This window comes from Sinohyriopsis cumingii, chromosome 16 (assembly GCF_028554795.1).
Source record: "Sinohyriopsis cumingii isolate HCF-2022 chromosome 16, ASM2855479v2, whole genome shotgun sequence".
In the NCBI taxonomy this organism is placed as follows: domain Eukaryota; kingdom Metazoa; phylum Mollusca; class Bivalvia; order Unionida; family Unionidae; genus Sinohyriopsis; species Sinohyriopsis cumingii.
In genome coordinates this window covers 2,408,792-2,435,963 of record NC_142976.1, presented here as the reverse complement: position 1 = coordinate 2,435,963, position 27,172 = coordinate 2,408,792, and the positions used below count along the sequence as shown (strand labels likewise).

Sequence of the window (27,172 nt, the reverse complement as noted above, 5' to 3'; positions counted from 1 at the left end):
TAAATTAAGCATTTCAAGGAACGTCTTCTGTGTGTGTGTGTGTGTGTGTGTGTGTGTGTGTGTGTGATAGGAATTTAATTTATCATTGAGGCGATACTAATTGCTTTCAGATATCGCACACTAGGCCTAATAGGGAATTTAATATAGGAATGTCACTCTGGACCCTAACGATAATTTAATATGGGAATGGCAATATGATCTGTAACAGGAATTTAACATTGTGGTGTTCTCTGACCTCAGAGATAAACGTAATGTTAAAATTGTTCATAAGTGTAATATACCCATTAACTGACCAATACATATTGAAATTTTTGTCAGCACCCAGTTATCTATATCAGATAATTAACTCACCTTTTTCCTATCTCCCTAACATAACTTCCCTATGACCCCATTATACACAAAGTAAATCCCTATTCTTCTAAACGTTCCATCATATCCCTTTGAAACAAACGTATTCCTTTACCACTCTCATACTACATATAACATTATTAATACATTAAGAACAGGGAAGTGAGGCACCATGTTACAGGCATAAATATACATGCTCTATATATACGGTAGGAAGTAAACATAAAGCTTCGAATAATTTCTAACTTTCTTTTAAGATTCTCACTAAAAGACGATATCTATGTTACAGGCAGAAACTTTGCAAATTAGCCACTATAAAACCAGTCAGACGGGTTTTCAGGGTCTCTTTTGGAGACAAATGTTATGCAATAAATATACTTACCGTAGCATTAGCTAACCTTTGATTACCATGTATTGCATTGGTCGTCCTATATTTCATAATATGGGTGACATTGTTACTGTATGGCGATAATGATGTTGTTTATTGCACAGTGAATGCAATTTGACATAGGAGCTGTTGAGACCAGAGTTGAATTTGCTGCAATATCAGACGTCATAGTTTTGTCTGTATGAATCCCAAGTAGAGTTTTAGAATTTTTGTACTGTTTCCCGTTTTTAACAATTCACTTGCAGTAAGAAAAAACCACGCATCCAGTGTCTCATAACCCATATATATTCATTTTCATTTCCTGTCAAATCCTCGAATGTTAGTGGTTACACAAACGACTCCCCAAATTAAACCAACGAAATCTGGTTAACATACCAATGATCATTTGTTTCTAACTACATTTGGTTCCACTAACTTGGTAAAACAGAATTACAAAATTTTAACACCTCTACTTGGCATTTATACAGTCCAGATTCTGAGTTCGTCTGAAACTATATCCATTATAACAATCTCATCAAGCAACCACATTTTTTACTCAAAGCATGGAATATAGGATAGTAGTAAAGGGCGTCACTATAGCATCAATGGAAATTAGCATTACAAGACCCCCTGGGCCACTATAGCTTCAATGGAAATTTAACATGGAGAAAAACCCTGGGCCACTATAGCCTCAAGGGAAATTTAACATGGAGAAAAGTCTTGGGCCACTCTAGCCTCAAGGGGATTGAACATGGGGAAAAAAGCATGGGCAACTCTAGCGACAAGGGAAGTTGACCATGGGGAATTGTAACAGGGTCCAGACCTGATGGGTCTATGGAAAGGGAACAGGGGGAGAGGGACATAACACACACACACACACACACACACACACACACACACACACACATATATAAAATAATAATTCGGGGGTAGGCAATTGAAAGTCATTCTCTTTTCTAGAAATAGGAGTGGCCCTGAAAAGGGCCTTTGTGTTTCTTCTTCTTCTTCTATTTCCTCCACTTCTTCCACCAAGATCTCACTTTTTCCATTATTCCTTTCTTCTTCTTCTTCTTCTTCTTCTTCTTCTTCTTCTTCTTCTTCTCTGTTATCCAGTCAGGATGACCCATGGCTCTGAACTTTTTCTGGACTTTGATCCAATTGTTGTTTAGCCGCTCAAACTCTGCCTCTTTCTTTTTGTTTTCCTGATCTTTTCTTTCTTTATTCCATCTCTCTTTAATCTTCTTGACCTCTACCTCCATCACTTTTCTCATCAACTCCTCTCCTTTCTTCAGTCTGTCCAGACCTCTCTCCACAAAAGAGCACTCTGTCCCATGTGACATATTTTCAAGAAAGCACCTGACTTTGCTTGCATTGTCAAGTTCTTCCTTTAGGCTTCCCACTCTGACATAGGTGGGATTTATCATACCTCTCAATCTTTTTTCCTCCTCTTCTATCATTCCTGCTATCACTTCTTTTGCTACGTTTAGGCATTTAGCGTAGTACAGGTACTCTGCTATCTTCCATTCTTTTTCTAGTCTCTCCACTACATAGATACCATCCATTATCCAATAGTATATATGTACCAAGTTGTTAAACAACTGACTTGCAACCACCATCTTCGTTTTTATTATTCCGTAGAATGGTTCGAACATCAAACTCTGTGGGTTCTTATACTGAAAGCGCGGACGTGATGGAAAACATCCCCCTAAGACTTAAAATTGATATTACCTAGATGATCACTTAAAACGCGCGGCCGTGAAGGAAACATCCCCCTACTTTTCTCATTTCATATAATATGCTATCCACATAAGTTAAATCAGCAATAAACTAACCCCAAATCTACTATCCACACACACACATACGCAAAGCAATAAAATTAAACCCAAATTTACTATCCCCACAAACGTACTTGAGCACTTACAAACAAACACACACACACACACACACACACACACACACACAAAGGGTCAGTGTTTATATACACACTACTCTACCTACACACATTGGCAAATCGATGGTTATTTCTTTTTTAGAGTATTGTGTAGCCCTGAAAAGGGCTGTTTGTTTTAGAACTTCAGATGCACCTATCTAATGCTGGCACCTTCCTGGTCTGGCACCACACACACATCTTCGACTCCAGTCTCTTTTTACTTTTTGTCTTGAAAGTGCAGAGGCGGGATGATTCGCTTCAGCACCCCAATCCTCTGTCTCTGGTATCTTGTAAGTCATCCTCTCTCCTATTTTCTTTTCCTCCTCTTCCCTCTCTCTTCTCTCCTCCTCTTCCTTCTTTATTCTTGCTTCTTCTACGATAGCCTCCGCGGACAGTTCATTTACTATACGCCTGGCATATTCCAGGTGCATCTGGAGTTCTAGCAGGTTCACAACCCTTGTATTCATTGTCTTGCTGTTAACAGGTCGACGATGGGTAGCCCAACTGACGATTAGTTTTTAAGTTATACTAAAAGCGCGGACGTGAAGGAAAACATCCCCTAAGACACAAAATTGATATTACCTAGATCATAACCCAACAACGCGCGGACCTAAAAGAAACACTCACTCACTTTTTTATACTACCCACCACTATTCTAAAAATGTTCATTAATCACTTCAATATACTATCCACATACTCAAAGCAATCTAACCCTAAATCTACTCTCCCCACACGTCAAGCAGCAAAAAAAAAAAAACAACAAAAAAACAACAACAAAAAAAACAAAACAAAACTTGATCTTAATATACTATCCATACCAACGTACTTGAGCACTTACAAGCACACAATCATATACACAAACACAAACACTCACACTATAAAAGAGTCAGTGTTTATATACACACTACTCTACCTACACATATTGGCAATTGGATTGTTATTTCTTTTCTAGAGTATTGGGTAGCCCTGAAAAGGGCTGGTTTTTTGTTTGCTATGGCAATCTTTTAGTTTCTAAGAATGCTACGTCCTCTCAGGATGGACTTTCTGGCGATAGGTCTGCTTCTTCGGAAAGAGAAGAAGAACTCTTTGGTGTCGATACGACAATCGACAAAGCCTTTGTCAGGTTCAGGTTGCTGCTGCTGCTGCTGCTGCTGTTGCTGCTGTCTCTGAAGTCTGTACTTCTCTGTCCATTCTTCTTTCTCCCTGTTCACTTCTTCGATCAGGTCTTCAGTGACTTTTAACATTCTCACATTCTCTATTTCTTCTGGCTTCGGTATCAGACTGTGTCTGACCCTATGCAAATTCACGTAGGGTTCGTTTAGCTTAGCTAGTTTGGAGCACATCTTCGTAGGAGGATGAGTCAACAATGGATGGTTAGACTGGAGGCTACCCCGGTTCTTAAAGTCAAAGCGCGGACGTGAAGGAAAACATCCCTCCACGGTTTTCGATCCGCAACGTTTAATGAGTGTCACGAGAAAGATAGAGAGAAGTCAAAGTGCATGAATCAACATTCTTATAGTCAAACAAAAGACAAAGGCATTTTTTTTTCAAAACACAACATTTTTTATTCAAAATCACTTAACACTAACCAACAACTCTAACATTTTTTAACAATAATCCAACAATATAACATCAAACATTTATTTCAAATTACAAACATTTTTTCAATTTACACTCTACTTTAAACAGGGTTGGCAACGTTGTGAATGAAATTGTGATTTCCACTGTTGCAAGTCATTGAGTCATGGATGGACACTACGTTTCCTAGCTGAAGACAACAAAATAAGCATACTAGTCACAAAATCAACGATTTACTTTCTCATCGTTTCTAGAAAAACCATGATCAAAATAAGTCACTAAATGTTCTTTTGCTGATAATAAGTGATCAATTTCGATCTCGACTTTCTCTTTGAATTTGTCAAAGAGGGCTTTGATGTAATGGATTTCTTGAGTCGTTAATGGAGGACAGAAATGTTCACGCAAGTCTTTATACCACCAACGTAACACGTCTTTTTTAAACAGACTCCAAGCTTCGTCCAGATATTCTTTGAATTTTTCTTCTTGACTGATGTTTTGACATTCATAGTAATCATGCTTCATCCATATCGCAACTGTGTCTGCCAGGTATGTAGCACAGTAGGAGACCAATCGCTGTTCTTGTTTTGGACATCTCGACTTCATCATGATGTCCTTTTCGTCTTTGTCTTGGGATTCTCCTTCCACGGTCTCCTCACATTTCATGTCTAAAGTTTCTCCACTAGGCAAAGAGGGATAACAGTCTTCCATGGCTACTAATAGTCTAGAATGACTTCTCTCAAACTGTTGATTTCTATGGTATTGTTGAATTCTGCATACAGGAGGACGTTCACTGTGTGATCTGGAGGTGGATTTGCAAACTGAAGTTCCACACGAATCTGGCCCGATTTTATAGGGTGGAAATGTCCCTCGTCGCTGCCTTGGTCTGGAGTGAAATCAAAACCCCACAAAGCATAGCCTCCTGCATAATCGTCGTACGAAATACCGTGACTGGTGTTGGTTCCTAACTGTCCCGTGGCTTCGTACAGGGACAAGTACGATCTCAAATAATTCTATGCGACACCAAAGTTGGGCTCAAAGGGTCGGGTACACAAGGTCTTGCCGTCGCGACTGACTTCGATCTTGGACACATTGTAATGTTGAAACTCAAAAGGATTTTGATCGTGGGTTCCGTTGAAGGCTGAATTCCTGACGATATCAACAATCAAACGCTTGGGTAACTGTCCTTGGAACAGATGATCTTCGATCATAGATCGCTGTTCAGCGGGAATGGTGAACGTTTTCACTTCTACGCGTCGTATCGGATATTTGGCGGTCGTTCTGCTCAACGTCTGACTGACGTCGTTTCCCACTTTAGGTAACACTTCCACACGACGCACGTAAAGTCGGGCTTCTTGAATGATAGTTTTGTATTCGTTGGCATGGGCCATGAAATGGAAAGCGGCACTGCTACGATTCAGTCTCAGACGGATATCCACCCCGTTCAGCAAATACTTTTCTTGTAACCACATGTCCAAATGCAAACGATCCATCAGTTCTAAACTTCGCCCTTGCAGAATTTTCTTACGACGGTCGTTAAACCCCACATTGTGAGGATTGTCATCTTCTGTCAGGACTGTGTCGCTAAACGTGCCTACACCTGCCGTGTCAGGTTTCCATACCACGCAAGCATCCAGATGAGTATTCTTGGCTTCTTTTCCGTACGTCAAGAGATTTTCCAAGTAGGCACGATATGGGTAAGTATCCATGCTGCTGCTGACCAGTTTGTTATTCAAGTACAAGTCCACTTCGCTGAACAAGGAATGCATGAAATTGTTGACAGGAGCTACTCTAGCATCGCTTCCTGGAATGGTGTTGTCCGTTTTGATCACTTTCACTTTCAAATACAGGTAACTGCTATTCAGATCGATGTAATCTTCGGGTTGTCCTTTGATTTCAAACTCGATGGGAGCGGAATCCGTCAAAGAGGAGACGGGATGAAATTCCACCCATTGGGATTCTTGCATCGTCATCATGGTAGGAGGCATGGCAAAGAGATCCAGTTCCGACTTGGAACAAGCGCAAGACTCTCGGTGCATCATTTTTTTGTCTGTTTCTCAATAATCGAAAACGTCTAAGTCTCGAACGGTTCTTCTTTTCTTTGCCTTTCTAGCTTGAAGTCTGGTGAAAGGGTGTTTTCTTCTTCGTCTCTTTCTGCCTTGTCCTTGCTGAATGCCTGACTCGGTAGCGTGCAGGGCATTTATAGGTGTGTCTCGTCGGTCCAAAAGGTCTTTGCCCGTTTGCAGCAAGACATTTTTGCCTGCCCTCAAGAAAGCTTCTTTAGGGTTTTGTTTGTCGATGATGACATTTTGGAGAAATTCTTTGCCTTGCGTCAGTGCCGCATCTTTCAAGGCGTGCAATCCGCGTGTCACCATCGGTTTCAACACCGGGGCCACCGAACGAAAGGCTGATTTCAACATATCTCCTAAACCGTGTCCTCGCTGTCGAGCAGCCCCTCGGTACACTGGATACATGACTTACGAGTCGTGAGAGAACCGTTTTCGAAAATGGAGTTTCACCGTGACTTTTCCTTTGGTGAATGGAATATTTTGTCCCAAATCTCCTTTTATAGCAATGTTGACCGTGTCCAAATAAGACTTGCTGACAGGCAAATAGTGAGGATGTACAAATTCGCGGTGGACGTGGTAAGTGTTTCCAACTTCTTCGTCAGTGGCCGTGGCAGAATCCACTTTGAAAGGAATGACACGTAGTAACGGTGCGGAGGTGTGTCCCACCACGTTGTACTCCACCACATCGGAGTACACAAAGATCAAATTCAGTCCTTGGTTCAGTTCTACCGGGGCACGAAATAACTTGCTAAAAGACTCGTTGTCGTAAACGATTGGTAATTCGTTTTTCTTGAGCATGGCCATTCTCATGTCCATGTCTCCGCCCAACATGTCAAACAATCCAGGACAAAATAAAATGGACAGGATTTTACTCCCGTCAAATTTCATCAAGAAGCGACGAGCTGCTTTGTGGTATTCCATGGTGACACTTTTTTTGACACTCTCCAAAGCTTTCAGAAACACGACATTAAATCTGGAGGTTATGGTGCTCACCAAATGTTGACCACTAAAATAATATCCTGGAGGAATGAACAAATGATAGGTGGTGTACTTTTGATTTTTTGTACCAGGGGTTTTCTTGTCATATTTGCCATAGGTATCCAAATACTGTTGCAATTGTTCGTCATGAACTTCTACATCAAAAAAATTTTGATTGGGAAGGACATTGAGGACTTGGGTCGGGTGAATGATTTCTACTAAAGCCACTTCCCAATGGGCTTCGTGATCTAAGGGGATGGTCTGAGGTAATTTGGCCGTGTAACAGCACAACGTGTTCTTGGGAAACACCTCCATGGAACTGTCACTGGGTAAGGTTAAGTAAAATTGGTTTTGGTGACTCATAATTCCAGAGTTCTGTGGCTGTCCGAGGGGTTGCTGGACGTCAGAGGCGTGTCTCCGCTCAAAATGGGGTTGTTGTTGGAATAGTGGCTGGCACTGGCACTGGACGCAAGGTTTCCGTGGTTCCCGTTCGAGGTGAATTTCAGGGAGGGATTAGGAAGCAGGTAACCGATGCAACTGCTCAATAAAATGGTCCACAATTGTTTGTCTCCTTGTTGCAAACTCAAATTGGCAATGGCTGCCCCGATGACACAATACACCACGAAGATTTGGCAGAAAAAGACGATTTGCGTTTTAGGCACTCGTTCTCCGCACCACACCCACAAGGGTTGTTTTTGTAAATCTTGCAGAGAAGAACTGGGTGCAGGAGTGGTCGACGTAGCTGCGTCTGTGTGAAAGGGCATGATGGTCACTTCTTTTTATAGTCGATGACTTGCGAAGCGTCGATCCAAGAATCGAAACTGGGTGGATATCCTTTCCAACGTACTTTGACTTCTTTGACACGTCGTTTGCCTACTTTACGGGTTCTGCGTTCGAGAATGCGTTCGATGTCGTACACGTCGTCTTCTTTTTTGGTGACACGTTGTAACTCGGGCAAATAAAACGTTCCTTTGAGCGATATCTCCGTTCATGTCTTCCAATTTATAGACGGCAGGATGACGACCATGCACTCGTCCAGTGACACGAAACAATTCGGTAGTCCAGTTAGGTAAGTAACCTTTGTCGAAAGTGCGTTTGGTTTTGCCAATGCGCACCCAATCTCCTACGGTCAACTCTCCACTTTTCTTGGGGACAGCCCTCGTCGGGGCGTACCAAACAGGCGCTCAAACACCAGCACTTCGTTGTCGGGAGTCACTTCTTGCGGGGCACGTCCGATGCTTCGATGGTAAGATTGGTTGTACGCTTGCACCAGGTGCGGTAAGATGTCGATGTACTTCAGAGTGTGGTGATGCGTAAAATATTTCCACATGCGTTCTTTCAAAGTGCGTTGAAAACGTTCCACGATGCTGGCTTTGGTTTCGGGATTCTCGGTGGTAAAAAAATGAATGTCACGTTTCTTTAATTCTTTTTGGAAAGCTTGGTTCAGAAATTCGGTACCTTTGTCCGCTTGTCATCGAAGAGGGTGACGACCACTTTGTTTCAACACTCGTTGCAGGGCTCGCACTAACTCGCTGCTCGATTTGGAAGTCAAGGGCACGACCCAGGCAAATTTGGAAAAGACGTCGATGACACAAAACAAATATTTGTAGCCACGATTGTAGCTGGCCAAATGAGAGACATCGGCTAAATCGGCTTGCCATTGATGATCGATGCCTTCCACTCGGGTGCGACGTGTGGTAAACTTGCGTCGAATGGGTTTGTGTAAAGTGTAGGTAGCTTGTTCTTGTAACCATCGTTGCACTTGAGGTAAACGGAGACTTTTCAATCGAGTTTTGGCAGCACGATACAATTTTTGAACTCCTGCGTAACCTGCAGGATGGGAGGGATCGTAGTAAATGCTGGCTAAGACTTTTTCCATTTTTTGTGTTTGTGTGTTAATAAGACACCCACTCTTGGAGGATGCTGCTCTTTTTCTCTTGGGGTACTTTCTTGGATTGCAATGCTTTGCGTGTGCGACCGGCAATAGGTGTTGAAGAGGAGGATGTCTGAGCGGGGGATATCGGTTCTTGTTTCACTTCTGTCTTCACTTCTGTCTTCACTTCCTTTCTCTCTTGTGATGAAGAAGGGGTGGCCATCATCTTTTTAATCCATCCAATTCTGGAGGTAGGTGGTGTTGTTAACTTGCGTACTTTTTCTGGTGGAGTTTGAAACCCTTCTTCTTCTTCTTCTCCTTTTTCTGTCTTGGTCACTGGTAGTGGTGGTAGTGGTACTGGTACTGGTGATGGTGCTGGACTTTTCATCAAGGTCTTAAAATCTTTCAGAGTGGGTACAGCTGTTTCGTCTAAAGCTTTCTGGTGAAAGAGTTGCAGTCGTTGCAAGAGTTGACCGTACTTTTGCGATTTTTCTGTTTCGGACAAATCTTGGCGATCCATCAAGGACTGCAATTCGTGTTGCAACTGGGACATCTCGCTCAAATGGGGATTGGGAGGTAAATGCGGAGTGCGTTGTTCTTGCCAACGATGGTATTCCATCCATCGTTTGTAAGGCACTAAAGCTAGTTTTCGTCCTTCCATGGGGTTGTCAGGGGTCAATTCTGAGATCTTGGGACTTCCGAGGGCCTTTTTATCTTGCTCCCACCAGTCCTCCCAACATGGTTCCCAAGACTCCTTTCAGCAAGGGACCTAACAAGAGGGGTAAAATGCCTCCACGTTGGACCAACATCTTCTTCTTTTGACGAATGGGAATTTTCTTTTGAACCATTTGGCGAAGAACGTGACGATGTTTACCTAAGCATTGTTTCTGGTGTTTGGACAAAGGGATCGTGCCTTTCAAGACGTTCAAACAACATTCGCACACTGTATCGATGACCTCTTTGGAAGCTGTTTGAATGAGTTTTTTTCGCAGGGGTGGAGAAGCTTTGGATAGGACAGATAACATGTCCCCATGTTTGACTAAACGAGGAGGCAGTCCTTTCCTTTTCTTTCCTTGGGGTTTAGAAGAGGGATGCTTTCTGGAGGGTGACATCTTTGAGTCTTCAGCACCAAAAACACTGATACCCCTACTTAGTCACAGACCTTTTTTATACTGGAACGCGTCGCCACTGATTGTCTTGACGTCGTATCAACTTGAGGACAGGCATGACGCGTCGTGGAGGGGTACGCAACGGACTAAATCGAGCCAGTTCTTGCTTGGACAAATCCAGTAAACTTTGTAACATACCCGATCTTTCTTGAACTTTGACTTTGGGAGCAGGTACTTTGTGAGCCGCAGCCACTGTTGCGAAACTGGAGGGTCCTGCCACTGGGGAAGTTCTTGGGGTCATCAACGGAGAAGTTCTTGGTGTGATCAACGTCTCCAAGTACTGTTCGGTTCTTGGTGACATCAACGGAGAAGTGATGGAACCTGAGGCTACCGGAGACGCAGTCACTGCCGTGGCAGGTCGTGGTTTGCGAGTGTAAGGTTGCGTCCTGGCCGAAGTGCCTCTCTTGCGACTAGTTTTCTTCTGTGGGCTTTTCTTTTTCTGGGGACTTTTTCTCTGTTTCTTTTTCTGAAAGCTTCTTTTCTTTTTCCAGGGTGGTGTCTGGTAAGAGGAGGGTCCCGCCACTGGAGAAGTTCTTACAGACACGGGTCTTTTTGTGGACCTGGTCTTTTTCTTTTTCTTCTTGGAGCTTCGTTTGACTGCTTTTTTTGTCTTGGGGAAAATTTTGGGAGCATTAGGATCCCATCTTAAGAGAGAGCGAATGATGACCCCTCCTAGAGTACCGCTCCCTCCAGGTTTCAAAATGATTTGTTTTTTGGTTTGAGTGTCAATGCGGGGATCGGCCAGTTGGGTTAAAGCGACTTTGTTTCGATCGAAAAAGCGTTTGGTTTGATGAGGAATCTGAATGATCCCTTGGGGTAATTGACGTGCCGTCACCGTGAACCATCGTAAGAGTTCTTTGAGACTAGCTTCTAAGACTCGAGCTCGTATTTGTGGATTTTTTTTCTCGACTGATGCCGTACAAGGCACGAATCAATTTGACGGGAAGATGCGACTGAAGGGACGTCATGTTCACACTGTGTGTGAGACAGACGAAAAGGGTCTGAGGTTTTTATAGATTTTTTGTGGAATGAAGTTAAGTCGAGGACGGAGACGTGTACAGGACAGGCCCTCCATCTTGGCACCAATGGTGAAACAAGTGGGTACGAAATCGCAAATCCTCGGGGGTCGTAGGTTTCAAATCGACGAGTAAATAGGCGTGTGGAGTGTGAGTGGCATCGTCGTACGCCTGAGTCAGCCAAGGCGTTCCTAACTGTTTGGCTAAGACTTGCACTTGCGGTTTCTCTCGAGGGCTTTTAAACAAGACCACGTAATGCGCATTGAGACTGATGGTGCGATGGGCTTTACTTTGTTGAAACAAATTTTGAGTGATGTAAACGACACTGGCATTACGGTGATGCCCTTTGCGCGTGAACCACAGTTTAATTTCTTCTTCGTCTTCTCCTAACATGTCGTCAAAAATGACCAAATGGGTTTGACGGGAGTCAGAGACGATGCCATCGTCTTCTTTAGGAATGCCTTCCACAAACACGATGGAATCGCCTTGACTTTCTCGCAAGAGGCTGTACGCCGATTGCCACTCTTTGTAACACCACACGATGCGGTGAGGTGGTCGATCGATCAAATGATGTTTATGTTCGATCAAACTTTTGACAAATTCGGTTTTGCCTGAACCGCTAGGTCCAGCAATGAGCATGTTAAAGGGATGACGAAGATACAAAGCCTCCCAACTGGTACGATCTAAGTGTTCGTCGATGACTTTGACAGTGGAGGAAGAGGGAGCAGAGACAGTAGAAGTAGCCATAGTGTTAGGAATGTCACTTGTGACCCGAAAAAAACAAGACGAGAGTTTATATACTTTTTTCAGGACACGTTTATTGAATGTTTCAAATATGAACAACACGAAAGACAAAAATACATAAAAGCCAAATAGTGATGTACAGGAATAAAAAACGCATCAAAACGATCAAAGTGGAATATAAACAAGTCTCTGTGCAACATGTTCTGGGTAAGCAAGATGTCCTAGGGACACTGTGTAATGTTCTTACAGTCTCTACATGAGGTACGGTCACACAAGTGTCCTCCCGGAATGACCTTTCAGGAATGTCCACGACAGTCCTGTCCTGGGTGACGGGTTCTTCTGGTACTGTCACTAACACAGGTTGAAAAGTTGCAAGGCTCACAAGCGCATTCCACTTCAGAAACCCCACACTTGAATTGTGCCTTTCTAAACTTGTTTTGCGTTTCTCTGAAAGTATTCATCTTGTTCACTTGGTCCTGGTAGTCACAATGAACTATCGATCTTGCCTAGGGTTCCGTTTTATATACAGACCAATACCGACGTGTCCATACGGTAAGGTGAAATGATTGGGAAGTCGCACTCGCTTCTGGTACACGATTTGATAGACTTTTTGCAAGGGTCGACTGACGATGTGGTGAGTTGGTAAACGTACAATCTTGTTGGATTGATAGGTGGTCACTTTAAAGTGTTCGTCCTCTCCAGACTGCAAGGCTTCTTTCAATACCCCAAAGTTCACCACTCGACTGGTACGATAATTCAGAGTCAATCCTTTCACTTTGCACTGCGTGTACACTTCTCCTTGTTTGTCCCGATATTCGTAACCGTAATTTTTAGGACCACCACTGGCGAAACTTAGAATCTTGTCGTCGGGATGCTCGTCTGTCCAGGCTCCTAAACGGTCTCCTTCGATGTCAGGGTGCTGTTGACTCGGGTGATGGATGTAAATGCAACTGTCCGTGTCAAAGTACAGGACGTGTTCCCCTAACAGTTCTAAAGCTTCGTACAGTTTTAAGCGAGCATGAGCTGTCACGTAAGCCGCAATGATAACATTTCCAAAAGGGTCGTCTTGTACAAAGTCCAGATCTTCTTCGTAATTGACCAAGATCAAATCCTCGCGAACGACGTCCACGTGTTTCATGTATTTGGTTTTGTCGTGAATCATCTGAAAGTAGCGGGAAGGTTCAGTCAAATACTCCGTCTTGGGTAAACACGGACGTTGTGCCATTTTGCCCCACAAACAATTTAACATCACTTTGGCAAACGATCGCCTGCCTTCGTTTTTCTCGATGTGGTCTAAAGAGATGCCTTCTTGTGCATAGTATTTCTCTTTGAATGTCTTTTGGTCTTCGGGAGTGTAACACCAGGACGGATAGCCACTGGCTTCTTGTCTCAGTTTCAAAAAAGCATCCACGTAGTCTGCGAAAATCCCTTTCTGCGTGGGGTCACCCTTGTGGTATTGTTGTGTCTTGGGAAAGTGACAAATTTCGTACACTTCTAACAGTTGGTATCCCATGTCCAGAGCTTTGAACAATTCTACGCTGACCCAGGTTCCCGTCAAGGCCCGTTCTTCCTGGGTGTGCTGACAAGGCTGGTCTTGGTTGCACGTTTCGGCACAAGTTCGGCAGAAAGGAAACATCAGTTTGCCTTGACAATGGTGAGGTAAGACGGGATGGTACAAGTCCGTGGGAGGCAAAACTTTGCACTTGATCAAGCCTTCGTATTGTCGAATGTTTTTCAGGTCGATGTGTTCCGTGAACAATTGTGGGTGCCCTGCAGGAAAGCGACAATATTTGCACACGTAGGGATACAGCGAACACACGTCCAAGTATTTCATTTCTTCTCCTTTCTCTTCGTCGGCTTGGTACATCAAACAGGTGGCATTGGTCCTTCCTCCGTACACGCTTTGGCAATGGTGCAAGCTTCTTTCAAAGGATCGACCCCTCCGTGTTCCATCAACAGTTCTCGAAATTTTCCACAGCAACGCCGTAAAATGTCCACGTCGGAACGACAATACTTTAGCATTTCTTCCTGAAAGTCGAATGGGTCCGAGGCGTGAGCCTGGTACCAAGCGTAGAAAGCTTCTCGTTGTTCGGTACCCATGTTGTCGGGGTCGTAATGTTTAGCCTCAGGCAAATGGGGTAGAACGGCGTGTTGATTGGCTTCCGTATTGAAAAAGTGTGGAAAATACCCTTTAGCCATTTCTGTCATTCCAAACGTATTGGGCATTCGACTCAAAGGCATGGCCAAGTAACTCATGGAATCTTTAAACTGTACTTGTCCCACTTGCATGGAAATGATTTTGGCTCCGTTCAAAGTCACTTTAGGTCGTTCGGTGCCTTGTTCCGTATAATACCTCAAAAGAAACTGTCCATCGTATCCGGAGAAATTGTGAGCCATCACCGTGGCATGACGATGACAATCTCCGTAACGTTCGATGTCCTCTTGGCTCCACGTCTTGTCGATGGGGTCTAAGACCCATTGGGCAAAATCGGCTAACGTGTTCGGTCCCCGAAAGATTTTTTCACGCCCTCCAGGAATCTTGCTGCAGTGAGGGCAATGACTGAAAATAGGTTCTTGAATGCACTTGTCGCACGCTGGATGAGCCACACAGAAATTAGGAATGTGAATGCCAGTCTCTTGCATGCATTCGAAATCGAAAAAGATGAAATTACCTTTTTCATTTTTGTGACCATCCTCTTTCTCTGGTTGGTATTTTTGCACGTAGCATTGATGTTCCAAGTCCACGATGTGGTGACAAATGTGACAATTTTTTCTTTCCTGAACATACGTGTGCCTTGGCATTATTGGTACGTATGCCTTGTCCACACGTAGGGCACAATCTCAGCAGTTGACAAGCACATTTCTGCTGTGAACCTTGCGTCTTCAAATGTTGTTGGTAACAGGTAGGGCTGACAAACGTGCGCAGACAAGTTGAACAAGGCACTGGTCCTTCGCTCAGACAGGGTGGAGAGGCCAAGCATCCTGAGCATTTCCATCAGCAATGTTTGTGTTGCTCTCGATTATTATAACCACGGTCACATTTCTCACTGTAATATCTGTATCCCAGGAATCCAGTGATATTGGTAATGGTATCGAAATGGTCATCGTGATGATAAAGGTGAATGTATTTTCCATCCTTAAAATCTTGGCCTCGAAACAACAGAGGTCCGCGCACTTCTTGAGGGTGCACTTTCAAGGTGTAGCGTGGAGCTAGGACATCTTGCAATGTTTGCATTTCAGGAATGCCACAGGGTGTGTCTTTGGACAGGCCCGCTTGTTGTAACAGGAGTCCTGCTTCGTTTCGTTGTTTGGCTCGGTCCGATTGTCGAATAGTTTTCCAGGCTCTTTTCCATTCTGCCGTGTCGTTCTTGTTGGCATAGGTTCGCCCCACCACGATAGCCCGGGCTAAACACATCTGGTCATGAGGGTTGTAAATTTGGACGAGGCTACGCTTAATGCTGCGAAGATCGTTCACCAATAACATCTTTTTGCGTCCAGTCCCTTGAGGAAGAGAGACGTGAGCGATTTTCAGTATCGCTTTTCCATCGGTGATATCACACACGGTCATTGGTTTGTTGCACCCGTTGTATCTTGTCCATGACTTTGGAAGGGGTCAGTTCTGTGGGTCTGCTAAACTCGATCCAAACAGGGGACTTGAAACCATCGTGTTGTATGGATAGTGTCAAGCGATCGTCTTCTTTGGGTTGACATTGTCGCTTGAGTGCGGTGAGTAAAGAATCCCACATCTCGGTGATGAACCCTTCTGCTTTCTCTAAGGGTACTTCGGACTTGAAATCTTTAAACTTCACCGTGCAGGTGTAAGCCGTGGTTCTAAATTTTCTAGAGGAGCGCTTTTCTGTCTCTCGAATGGAATAGTATTTGTCAGGGTTAACTAAGGGCGGTGAACTTGGTTGAGAGGGCTTGGATTCTGGTTCACTCATGTCGTCTTCAAAATCACTGGCATGAATTTGTGCCAAGACTTCAGCTCTGGTACGAGGCGATAGATCACGTTTCTGCCTCTTACTTTCTTCTTCTTCTTTCTACTCAAATGAATTAGATCGTTTCATCTTGAAAGCAAAAAGTCAAATGACTCAAGTTTAAACACCAGGAGCTACTTTATAGTCCTGGCAGACCAGCGTATATAAAAGTGTACGTGTCTTGTCCTTTCACTATTCATTTCTCTCTCTACCTGATCACAACGATGGAAGAGACTAGACAGATGGAACGTTTCATCAGAGCGTTGCGAGGGGTCATTAGAAAATTCTCTTCAGACCAGCCTTCGGACTACTCTCCTTCCTTTCGAGATAAAAGTGAAGATACTTGCTATATCTGTCAAAAGAAAGGGCATTGGTCTTCAGAGTGTCCAGACCGTCAAAAAAGAAAAACAGGGGTTAAAAGAGACAAAAGTCAAGATACCTGTTATTATTGTAAAGAAAAAGGACATTGGTCTCTAGATTGCCCCAAAAAGAAACAAGAGGAGTCAGAAGAAGAGAGGGATTCTTCAGAGAAAGAAGAGGAAGAAGAAGAGGAAGAAAGCAGACAGGTGAAGAAAAAGAAACAGGAGAAGAAAAGAAGAAGGGAAGAAAGTGAGGAGGAAGAAGAGGAAAAGCCTGTGAAGAAATCTAAAAAACAGAGAGAGTAAATAATGACACAAAAGAAGTGAATGAACTTTTTTAAGAGTGTTTATGTTGTGAATTGAATTGTAACTATGGATAACAGAATACATTAATGATAAAAGGTAAGTGACTTTGGGTTATGATTTTAAAATAAGAACCTACACTCACGCACTCATACACAGACACGTACTATAGGGGTAAAATGGGTTGTTATTTTGAGTTATTGGCAATTGAAATGGTATCTCTTTTCGAGAGAAGTGGGTGGCCCTGAAAAGGGCCGTTATTTTCTTGGTGTAGGGGTGAGTTTAAGTAATCAACTTTAACTGTCTTAAGCCTTTGCCACGTCCGAGGCCTACTTTTGATGATGATGATTGGGTTGAAATCACTAAGGGTGGTAAGGTAGGCTTAGTCTCAGGGTTGGCGTGTTTAGCTCGGGAAGGTCGTATTCTCTTCGGTCGTGATAAAGAAGTCTGATACATTTGTTTCAGACTTCTTAACTCCGCTAAAATGTCCAACAGTACCGTGACCGTTTGACTTTCACCCTCTTGTTTCTTTGCTGCTTCTTCTTCTTCTTGCTGTTTTTTTTTTCTTCTTACCTCTTCTTCTTGCTGCTGTTGCTGTAGAGAAAAGCTTGTTCTGCTTCCTTTTGTCTCTGTATAAATTTCTCCAATTCTTCTTTCTGTCTCTGTCGAAAATTCTCCACGTGCGGTAAAGATGGTAACGAAGGTTCTGGAACAAATTCTTGCGAGGTCAGAAAATCCACAAAATCCCAGTTTACGGCTTCTGAAAGTAAGTCCGGGTTCCCTTGGGTAGTATCCACCGTCGGTGCACCCCCATGGATCGTTTTCTGAGTTTCCGTCATGTTGAATCACTGTCGCATAGATTGACAGCGCACAGGCGCTAGCGAATGTATATAGGCCACGTGACGTCACAGACTGCTCTCTTCCGATTGGATGCGGACTGACTGAATTTCGTCACGCGTGTTTGGATTGGTCAACGAACTCAATCCGTTTCAATCCTTCCTCTTCCTATAAATAAGCGCAGTTCAATGCAATCACTCACTCACCTATTCTCGTAGCCGCAAGATGTGGACTGACGTTGAATCATCTTCTACCCTCGTGTCTTCAATGATGTTCAGGACGGAGATGCTCATGTATGTCCGATCCAAGTGGACCGTTGTCTACAGGACCACCAGCAGTCTGTGGATACGAAGAGTCTACATAGAGAGACAAGGTTGCCTCAAGAGGACTCTGATGTATGGCCCTGCTGTAAGACGCAGCTTGAGGACAAGAAGATGCCACAGATGCCCTTTATGTTAAGGGCATATTAACATAAATCCAAAGGCCCTTTTCAGGGCCACTCCTATTTCTCAAAAAGAGATTGACTTTCAATTGCCTAACCCCGAATTATTATTTTATATGTGTGTGTGTGTGTGTCTTCGCGCGTACGTTGTGTGTGTGTGTGTGTGTGTGTGTGTGTGTGTGTTATGTCCCTCTCCCCCTGTTCCATTTCCATAGACCCATCAGGTCTGGACCCTGTTACAATTCCCCATGTTCAATTTCCCTTGTCGCTAGAGTTGCCCATGCTTTTTTCCCCATGTTCAATCCCCTTGAGGCTAGAGTGGCCCAAGACTTTTCTCCATGTTAAATTTCCCTTGAGGCTATAGTGGCCCAGGGTTTTTCTCCATGTTAAATTTCCATTGAGGCTATAGTGGCCCAGGGGGTCTTGTAATGCTAATTTCCATTGATGCTATAGTGGCCCCCTTTACTACTATCCTATATTCCATGCTTTGAGTAAAAAATGTGGTTGCTTGATGAGATTGTTATAATGGATATAGTTTCAGACGAACTCAGAATCTGGACTGTATAAATGCCAAGTAGAGGTGTTAAAATTTTTGTAATTCTGTTTTACCAAGTTAGTGGAACCAAATGTAGTTAGAAACAAATGATCATTGGTATGTTAACCAGATTTCGTTGCTTAAAATTTGTCCAGCCTACTTTTCGTACATTGATTGATTCAGTCTGTGTCGTTTTGCTTTCTTCTAGTTTTTTATTGTGTGAGGAATAAAAATATGATGTTGGGGATTTATAATAATATTAAATTATAACATAATGTTTGGGTGAAGGTCTGATCTTCTTGCAAAGCTATGATATTGTTTGCTATTCGGGTTGAAAATAGCAAAGCTAAGATGTTATTGAAACGTTGTGGGTTTTTGTATTTTGGAAACGGCAAAGCATGATGTCAGTTCCATTTCTGATTCATGGAATTTTGCATATGAGAAAGCAGAAACCGATATTGCGATGTTTTTCTATTCAAGCTTGATTGTGTGAAAACAGCTTAGTTCACGTCAACTTCATTTCGTATCACATGAAACTTGACACAGCATATTTATGCCAAACCCAACAAATTGAGAGACAGACAGACAGAGAAACATTTTATGGTCGATTTTGAAAGGGCATAACTAATTGCTTCTAGTATGGTGTGTTGTTGTTGTTGTTGTGGGGTTTAACGCCATTTTTCAGCACGATAGGCTATACATGGCGGCCAGTATTAATGGTGGAGGAAGAAACCGGAAAACCCCGGAAAGAACCACCGACCCACGAGAAGCTACTGGCAGGCTTTCTAACATGCCCACATTGGCTGAATTAGTATGGTGTGTTTTAACATCAGTAGATAAGACGTTTTGTACCTGTTAGTTCTGTCTCACTGTGGGCAGAAAGCAAAGGCCCATTTCAGACATGCCTTGATGACTTGAAAGCGTCACTACTCAAATTTTAAACAAAATGAACGTCAAACACCACCATTCAAAAGTTGTGCGTGCGTATTATGCATATTTAATTAATAGTGTATGCTTGAGTTTTGTTTGTGATTGAGCGTAGAGTTTTGTCTACCTGATTTTGTCATTATTTAAAGATAGTTGCTACGATTTTAGTTCAAGGTCTTACCTTCATTACGAACTTAGAATGTTCTGGAATCAAACTTACTGACAATTTGGTGGAATTTTCCATCGGAAATTTGGGTGTTCCATAACAATCGATTGCGTCTTAGGTCTAGCGAATATTAGCATATACAAGACTTCGTCTTATGTCACGTGTTTAGGCTCGAATAAACAGTAACACAAGAAAGAGTGAAAACAAAAAGCTTTAAAAAATACAATAATTTATTTCCCTGGAAAAAGTCTGCAAAATGAAAAAATTTGAACTTATGGTTTATAGAATCAAATCCAAAAATAATCCAAGAATAATCCAAGAATAAAATTTTAGCAGTCCTAATAACAAAATGTTCTTCTGATTTCACGTTCGAATCCCGACGAAGAACCCAAGATGGAAGACGATGACGTATGCTGCAATCTGCATTGTTGAAGTCTACAGTTCCTTGTAGAAACAAGAATTATCACTCCAGTTTCTGATAGCTGAATAAATGTTTATATAAAACACTGTCATTGTTCATCAATTTCACATGAGCACACGTATTTTCCCCCCCAAAAAATAATAAAATTAATCCTTTTGAATTCACGTAATTTGAAATAACTCCAAACAGCACAACAAACAACTTCCAGTGTAAGAAAAGGCGCAGCTGCAGCTCAGAATAGTTCTCCAAAACAGAGGTTATATGGTCTTGTAAAACGTAAACAAAGGGTCACGTGATCATCTTCTCGAAGGTTATAGAAAATAAGTACTTGTTAAGGATCACGTCTACCCAGTGTGACCCTGACGAAAACCAATCATTTTATTCTAAGAAATAAAAAAAATAAAACAAATTGTTTACATCTTAAAGACGAAGTCCCATCATGACCGCGACATCAACCAATCATTTTAAAATAAAATAGAACTTGTTTACGTGGATGCTACAAATTTTTTAAACATGGTCAGGATTTAGATCAACACCTGGTGTTTATAAACTAACAGTCATGGTCAAATTATTTTCTGAAAAACGTATCATCTCTAGTGAATAAATTTTTGTTACAATATCATGTAATAAAAAACATTTCTTTTTAAAAACTGACAAACAAATAAATTGAAAAAATAAATATATATTAAATCAGATACAAATAAATGAAATATACATAACATTCGTCACCAAATTCGTTTACTTCTGTTTCATATCTGGTTTTGGTAATTTATGATCACAATGCGCAGTTGTTTCAGATATAATTTGAGAGGTATTATTTATTCAAATTATCCATTGGAATGACAAAGTGCTTTTTGGACTTAATCACTACTTTGGATTATTGAGAATTCACTAAAAGACATTTTGGAGTATATCATTGTGGTATCATCAGGACATGATAGTTTCATCAAGCCAGTTTTCAAATGTCTGTTTGATAGTACAAAGAATAGTACCAGAAACAAATAATTAAGTAATTGAAAACATAATCCAAGAAGTACTAGTAGGCCTATTAGCGTATAGTGGACTAATTCTACGTTTCAAGGTCGAAAAGCAAACCAAAAAAGAGAGTCTCGATCCCTGAGTTTGAGGGGAGTCGGAATCATAATTCATTTGATGCGGCTGTGTCAATGTGTCGTTGGGGACGGCAGTTTCTCAGCATGATATGCACAGTAACCAAAAATGTGTTTAAAACAACAACAGTTAAAGTCAAGAAAATCAATGCGATGAAGATCAGTAAAGACAAAACCTAAATTCATGCCATAATGTCAGCAGATAACACCAAAAACTCAAGTTTTAGCTGTTTCATAGCTTTAAAAGGTGCGTTGTGGGTCTGAAAATATCAGCAGCACAACCACTGCATTGCACACGGTCTTAAGCTGCAAAAATAATGACATTATTTTCAGATTGATAAAGAAGAATGCAATTAAGAATCATTTATTTCAAGACATCAAACATTGCACGTTATATAAGTTTTCTTTTTGCTGGCTCGAGGTTGCTATGGCAGCTGCTTTACAGGGCTAAAACTGTGGTGGTGGTGTGTGCGTGGGGGTTGTTAGGTGAGTTTCCAGTGTTACCGGATTCTCCAGACTGAAAATAAACCCCAAACAAAAGTGTACACATAAACGTACAGTCAATTGTAACTTGAAATTTTGACTATGACTTTATTCTTGTGCACGTTTATTGGGTATTATGCACACTCTGATTAAATAGACAAAGACTTTTGCTTTGGTGCCCTTTCGGGTTAAGTCATGACCTGTTTGAAAGTTTGGACCACCCCCTTACAAATGACCTGATCCGGCCCTGGCTTGACGTGAGCAGGGTTTTGTACCTATTTGTTTCGGACTTGCAGGAATAGCAAGACGATTCATTGTAGCTCTTACCGCTCCGGTGGCCTAGTGGTTAGAGTGTCCACTCGGATGCGGGAGGTCGTTGGTTAGATCCCCGGCCGAGTCATACCAAAGACTTACAAAAATGGTACTAACAGCTAAGAGGTTAGTGCTAGGACCGGTCGGCCTGGTGTCAGAATAATGTGACTGGGTGGGACATCATGCTACATGTCTGCGGCTTGAATCCCCAGTGCTAGACATCACTATAAACTGCCACACTGCAGATATCGTAGCGATATGACTGAAAAATTGTTAAAGCTACGTTAAAAATCCAGATCACACACACACACACACACACACACACACACACACACACACACACACTCATTGTAGCTCTTTTTTAGTGTTTTGGGCGCAGCTTAACTGACGTAGGTTGCAAAAGCTTTCAAAGAAATGCTAATGTCCAGCAACGTTTTAAAACAAGATGAGACAGTAATCCTTCCTATAAGTAGTTTGAACAGCACGAGTGACATGGTAAATATGGCAATAAATAATAATTCCAATAGAAATATAATATGAAAGAATGAAATGTGGGGAAAATTGGCAACACAAAATGTAAGATGTTACATATAGCGCATTTAGCGTTAAAACATTCAGACAGCTTTTGCCAAAACGGCACATACAGAAAACAAGACCCATTTCAGGAGACTACGCTTCTAAAAGTAAATAACATCGACTAAATGTTGGGCCTGATGGATACTAATAAAGCGAAAGAGTGAAATGTCATTAAATGACTTCTTCATGCATGTATCAGGGTGCTTTGACTTGAAATTCCATATGTGAGAGATTAATCAGCAAGGAACAAGTTTACTACATAGAATTCTCCTACGATTCCGTTTGATCTATGTAAAGTACATGCGGGTTCCAGTATAGAATGGAGATTCCCATTACGTCATTGGGACACAGTGGATTACGAAGTGGAACAGGAGGGGGAAGAGGTAGAAGAGAAGGAGATAGAAGAAGAGGAATACCGGGAAGATGATGATTTCGAACGATTAGATCTAACGGACAATGAAGAAGATGTTATTGATGGAGCAGAAGATAAAATTGAAGAAGAAGACCATCTGCAGGAAGATAAAGAAAGTGCATCAATTGTATGGAACAATGAACTACATCCTTGATTTACAGCATGCTGGGACAACGTAGGGAAAAAGGTATCAACACGCCATTCAACGCCAGATACATCCAACACTTACATTAATATGATGTTTGCATATATAGCTGTAAACCGTGTCCCTGCGACCCATCTCGATTAGAAATTAAGAACTAAAGCCTCAGATTTGGACATGCCATCTTTCCTGTCCAAGGAGGAAGACTTCTATGAATTACGACAACGAATGATTGTATTGGTTGAGAGAATCATCACTCGCCATCTTGACTGGTTCAGTCAGTTCTTCCGTGATTGCTCTATACCACATTTGCTACATGAACATTCAAAGGAATCAAGTGAGCGAATTGTCATGATAAATCTTGATGCGTTTCAAGAAGAACCATCATCTACCCAGGGTGCAATAGCCATTTATGAACATTTACAAAAATATGTACCTTCTGTAGATGGCCAGCCATACACAACAATAGTTTATGGCGATGGTCTAAGTTGTGAGCGTGGCAATGACGTACAACGGGCACGAACAAATGGATTGAATCCATGGGAGCGCTTAGAATGATTGGAACCTTCACCACAAGAGTTTCACAAAGAAATGCTGCTTTTGCAAGATCACTATGAGAATTTTTCACGGGCTCAAGCGCAATACACAGAGGGATCCATGCTCATTTAAAAAAATGTTTTTAATTTCCACCAAGTTAATTCTGATATAAGTGACAACTTTGCCCATGCCTGGGAACTGATGTGCCTTGTAACGGAAGGGTTGGTTTTACTCCACAGATCAGCTGAATATGCAGGACAAATACAGTCGACCCCCAGAAGCCCCTTTTTCAATCGAAGATGCAGATTTTGATGAATGGAAACGTTACTTATAAAAGGTCAGCGATCACATAGTACGCAATGCTTGGCATACATTGGACACAGAGGCACTTGCTTCAGTAGGATTTTGCTGTGATGAAGAGAAAGACGATGACTTTATTGGATATGAACTAAGAGGAAACTGTCTGAATGGAGAATGGTTTCATTACTCGTGTGTGAACGTTGATAGGGATAATATACCCACAGAATGGTATTGTAGTGAAGACTGTAGACAGAAGATTCAACGACCAAACCAACATTACAATTACTGTTCATGCCATACCGATCGTGGTACTGATGAACCCATGATAGGATGTAATGCTGAAAAAATGTTTAATTAAAGAATGGTATCATCTTGTTTGTCTCGGAATGACTGTTGACTAAGTGCCAAAAGGGAAATGGCACTGCACGTATTGCAAAGGAAAGAATCCAAAGAGCAAGACTCAACATACGAGCAAAGCAGGCAGAAAAAAAGGGAAAATGATGTCAAAGAAAGAGGAAGATCATTTACCGGAGGACGACCACGTTTACAATTACTCATTGGGGATGTTATGGAGTGGTCTTAATCTTCTTTGCAGACGCAATGCTGTGCGAGAAGTGGATGGCGACGCCATGCTGTCCTGCTGGCACCTGAATATAATACATATTTTCGCAAAGAGACACCCCAAATACTTGATTCTCGCACATCGCCTGATTGCTGCCACAAATGGCTGGTTACCTGAAAAACTACGGCATGAAATTACATGGAATAGGACAGTCAGCTATGGAGGGGGTATTGGCAGAAACCTTCCCATGGACCTCATGAATGAAGTCCTGAACAGGCTATTTAAGGATCAGTTGCAAGGAGCTAAAGGTCGATACACTGAAAATACAATTAGTAGGTGCAGTCAGATTGTAGGTCCTTTGGGAGAATCGCTTGGTGTGCCTTTTGAGGATAAGTTGGTAGAAAATGAGATTTTCAGGCACCGAAGGAGGAGTCCGAAGAGGGACGGCAATGTTGAGAAGATGGTTCGCTTTCTTGTGGGGGAGAATCTTTTAACTGTTGTGACTGGCAGGCAGCACAGAGCTTTTCCATATTTTAAGCACAATATAAATCCAAGACATCCTGGCAAATTCATTCCCAAACTCAAGGAACTGTCAAAACGACTAGATAGAGCCAGAACTATCGTTATAAATAATTAACATAAAATGTATTTTGTCATCGCGTTCTTGTTTCTAAGGAAGATTTCGAGGCCATATTTAATTTTGTGGTGCCTCTTTAAAGGAATATGCGTGAATACTTATAAGAAAGAGAGAGTAACAAGTCTAATTTAGTCAACATTTGACTTTTTACTGTATAGCAGTTCGAATAATTTATATACCGCCAAAGCAAGTGGAGTAAAGAGTCCTGGATGCGCTACTATAGCCTAGCATACCCAGCTTGATTCATTGTTAGGTTTCAAACCCGAACACGCTTGTTGCTTATATCGAGTGGAGCATAAACTTTAAAAAAATTGTATTTTTCACATGTGTGAAACCCTAAAGAGAGCAATACTTCCTTGAAACGCAGTATTCGCAGAATGTACATTGTTAACAGTGGCATACTATTTTGGTAACTATTAAATTGTTTCAGCGCGAAATAATGTGCACGTGTTCGTATTCGTGAGTCATAACTCTACAAGCATTCCAATTAGTTGCAATAACACATAAGCCATTGTGTATGCAACCGCGAAAGAGGCAGGGTATTAGCTATATATGCGAATGACGTCATTTATAAAAGATTTATTTCCTAAAGGTCAGGTTTATTTCTATATAAACCGTTTTTTCTTAAGATGTATTGCTTTTGATTTGATCAGTTGATCTTTGTGTTCAGCAATGCAAATGCCAAGGAAGTTAGTTTTCTAGACTCCATTTATCTGGAAACCTTGTTATTCGGGCACAATTCAACGGAAACGAATTCCTAAACGTTAATTTGCTCCGCTAATCCAGAAGTCGGCGATCCAAATTTTGAAATCAAAATTGGGAAGCAAAGCGTAAAATTAATATTAAACTTGATATTGACAATCCTGAAAGAATCTGTTTAAAAATAATAAAATTCGAGGAATCGTGCATGAAAATAAAATCACTATGATAGCACAACTTCCCTACGCAAATTTGGCGGTGTGTCAATGTACATGTATCAATCTCTGATTATCAGAATTCTACTCAAACGTTAAAGTTATAACTTTATCACGCTCGTGTACGAAATGCTTTAAAAATTCGTGTAACCTTGTTGATCCAGACACCTTCATTCCAAGTGAATATGTCCAAAACAATGAGTTTTCCGTATAATTAAATTCAGCAGTTTTATTTTAAGCTGTCATCATACCATATACATGCATTCCCTACTTTATATTCAAAAATGTTTGAAATAAAATATTGAATTAGACTTGTATTTGGTTCCCATTATTATAGAGGATGGTATTTGTTAGTACTCCTCTACCCCCGATTTATGGTAAAACAACAAGTCTTTATGATGTCCGGTATCTCTACTCGTCTATGCTTACTTTGTCGCCAATTTAATATAAACAGTACAAAAATACAAACTGATATCTCAAGCTTTATATAGTAAACTGTTTAAAAAGTAAACTAACAAAAATCAGCTATTTTTTATATCATATTTCACAACTGTTATGTCTGCAAATAAACCGATACTTGACGTTGTTAATCATTCGAAAATGAATCCCTGTGCTATCCAAAATTAAATCATCAACTGTATTTGTACAGCCATCCACAAACTTTGTTATATATATTTGTAAAAGAACAAAGAGAATTAATGACACTTGAGTTATTGAAGCATATGTCATGTCAAAAATGTATGCGATTTTATCCCAATGTATTTGTTTACTAAAACCATTGTCAGCGAGTAGCAAAAACATACATTGTTTATACAATCGCTGGTTACAATGTGGTCACGCACTTTGAAGCCCCCCCCCCCCGCAAATAGTCACGTGATCAAGTACGGAATGTTTTGAGTCAATTTGATCTGTTATTCATTTCATTTGATTCCACGCTGGTTCCAGTACTATCTACTGTAGTTCATTCTTTCAGCTGAAGCACAAGTACACTATTTATTGTTTCAGTATAACAAACAAATGTAATTTTTATTACGACTCTGAGGAACAAAATGGAAAAGTTTGACAAAATCATTAGATACTTTCCTTTCGTTAAAATAAAACGACCTTGTTAAAACCTACTTCGGCATTCCTCAGCCACCATCGCATTGCAAC

General features: G+C 41.5%; 2 protein-coding genes and 1 pseudogene across 11 annotated transcripts in view; all 3 read left to right on the top strand.

The window, feature by feature from the left end:
- Positions 1-27,172, top strand: part of LOC149779818 (uncharacterized) — a 154,279-nt gene that overhangs the window by 66,095 nt on the left and 61,012 nt on the right. The gene's annotated exons all lie outside the window — the stretch shown is intronic.
- On the top strand, positions 23,248-23,919 carry LOC149779820 (uncharacterized; annotated as a pseudogene).
- LOC149779819 (uncharacterized) lies at positions 24,321-25,524 on the top strand. The gene has a single exon (XM_089936271.1). The coding sequence runs from the start codon at positions 24,405-24,407 to the stop codon at positions 25,104-25,106; it is 702 nt and encodes a 233-aa protein (XP_089792397.1). The 5' UTR covers positions 24,321-24,404; the 3' UTR covers positions 25,107-25,524.

Bases quoted from the DNA above. Each gene is read 5' to 3' on its own strand.
- LOC149779819 (XM_089936271.1), top strand. From the start codon at position 24,405: ATGATGTCAAAGAAAGAGGAAGATCATTTACCGGAGGACGACCACGTT.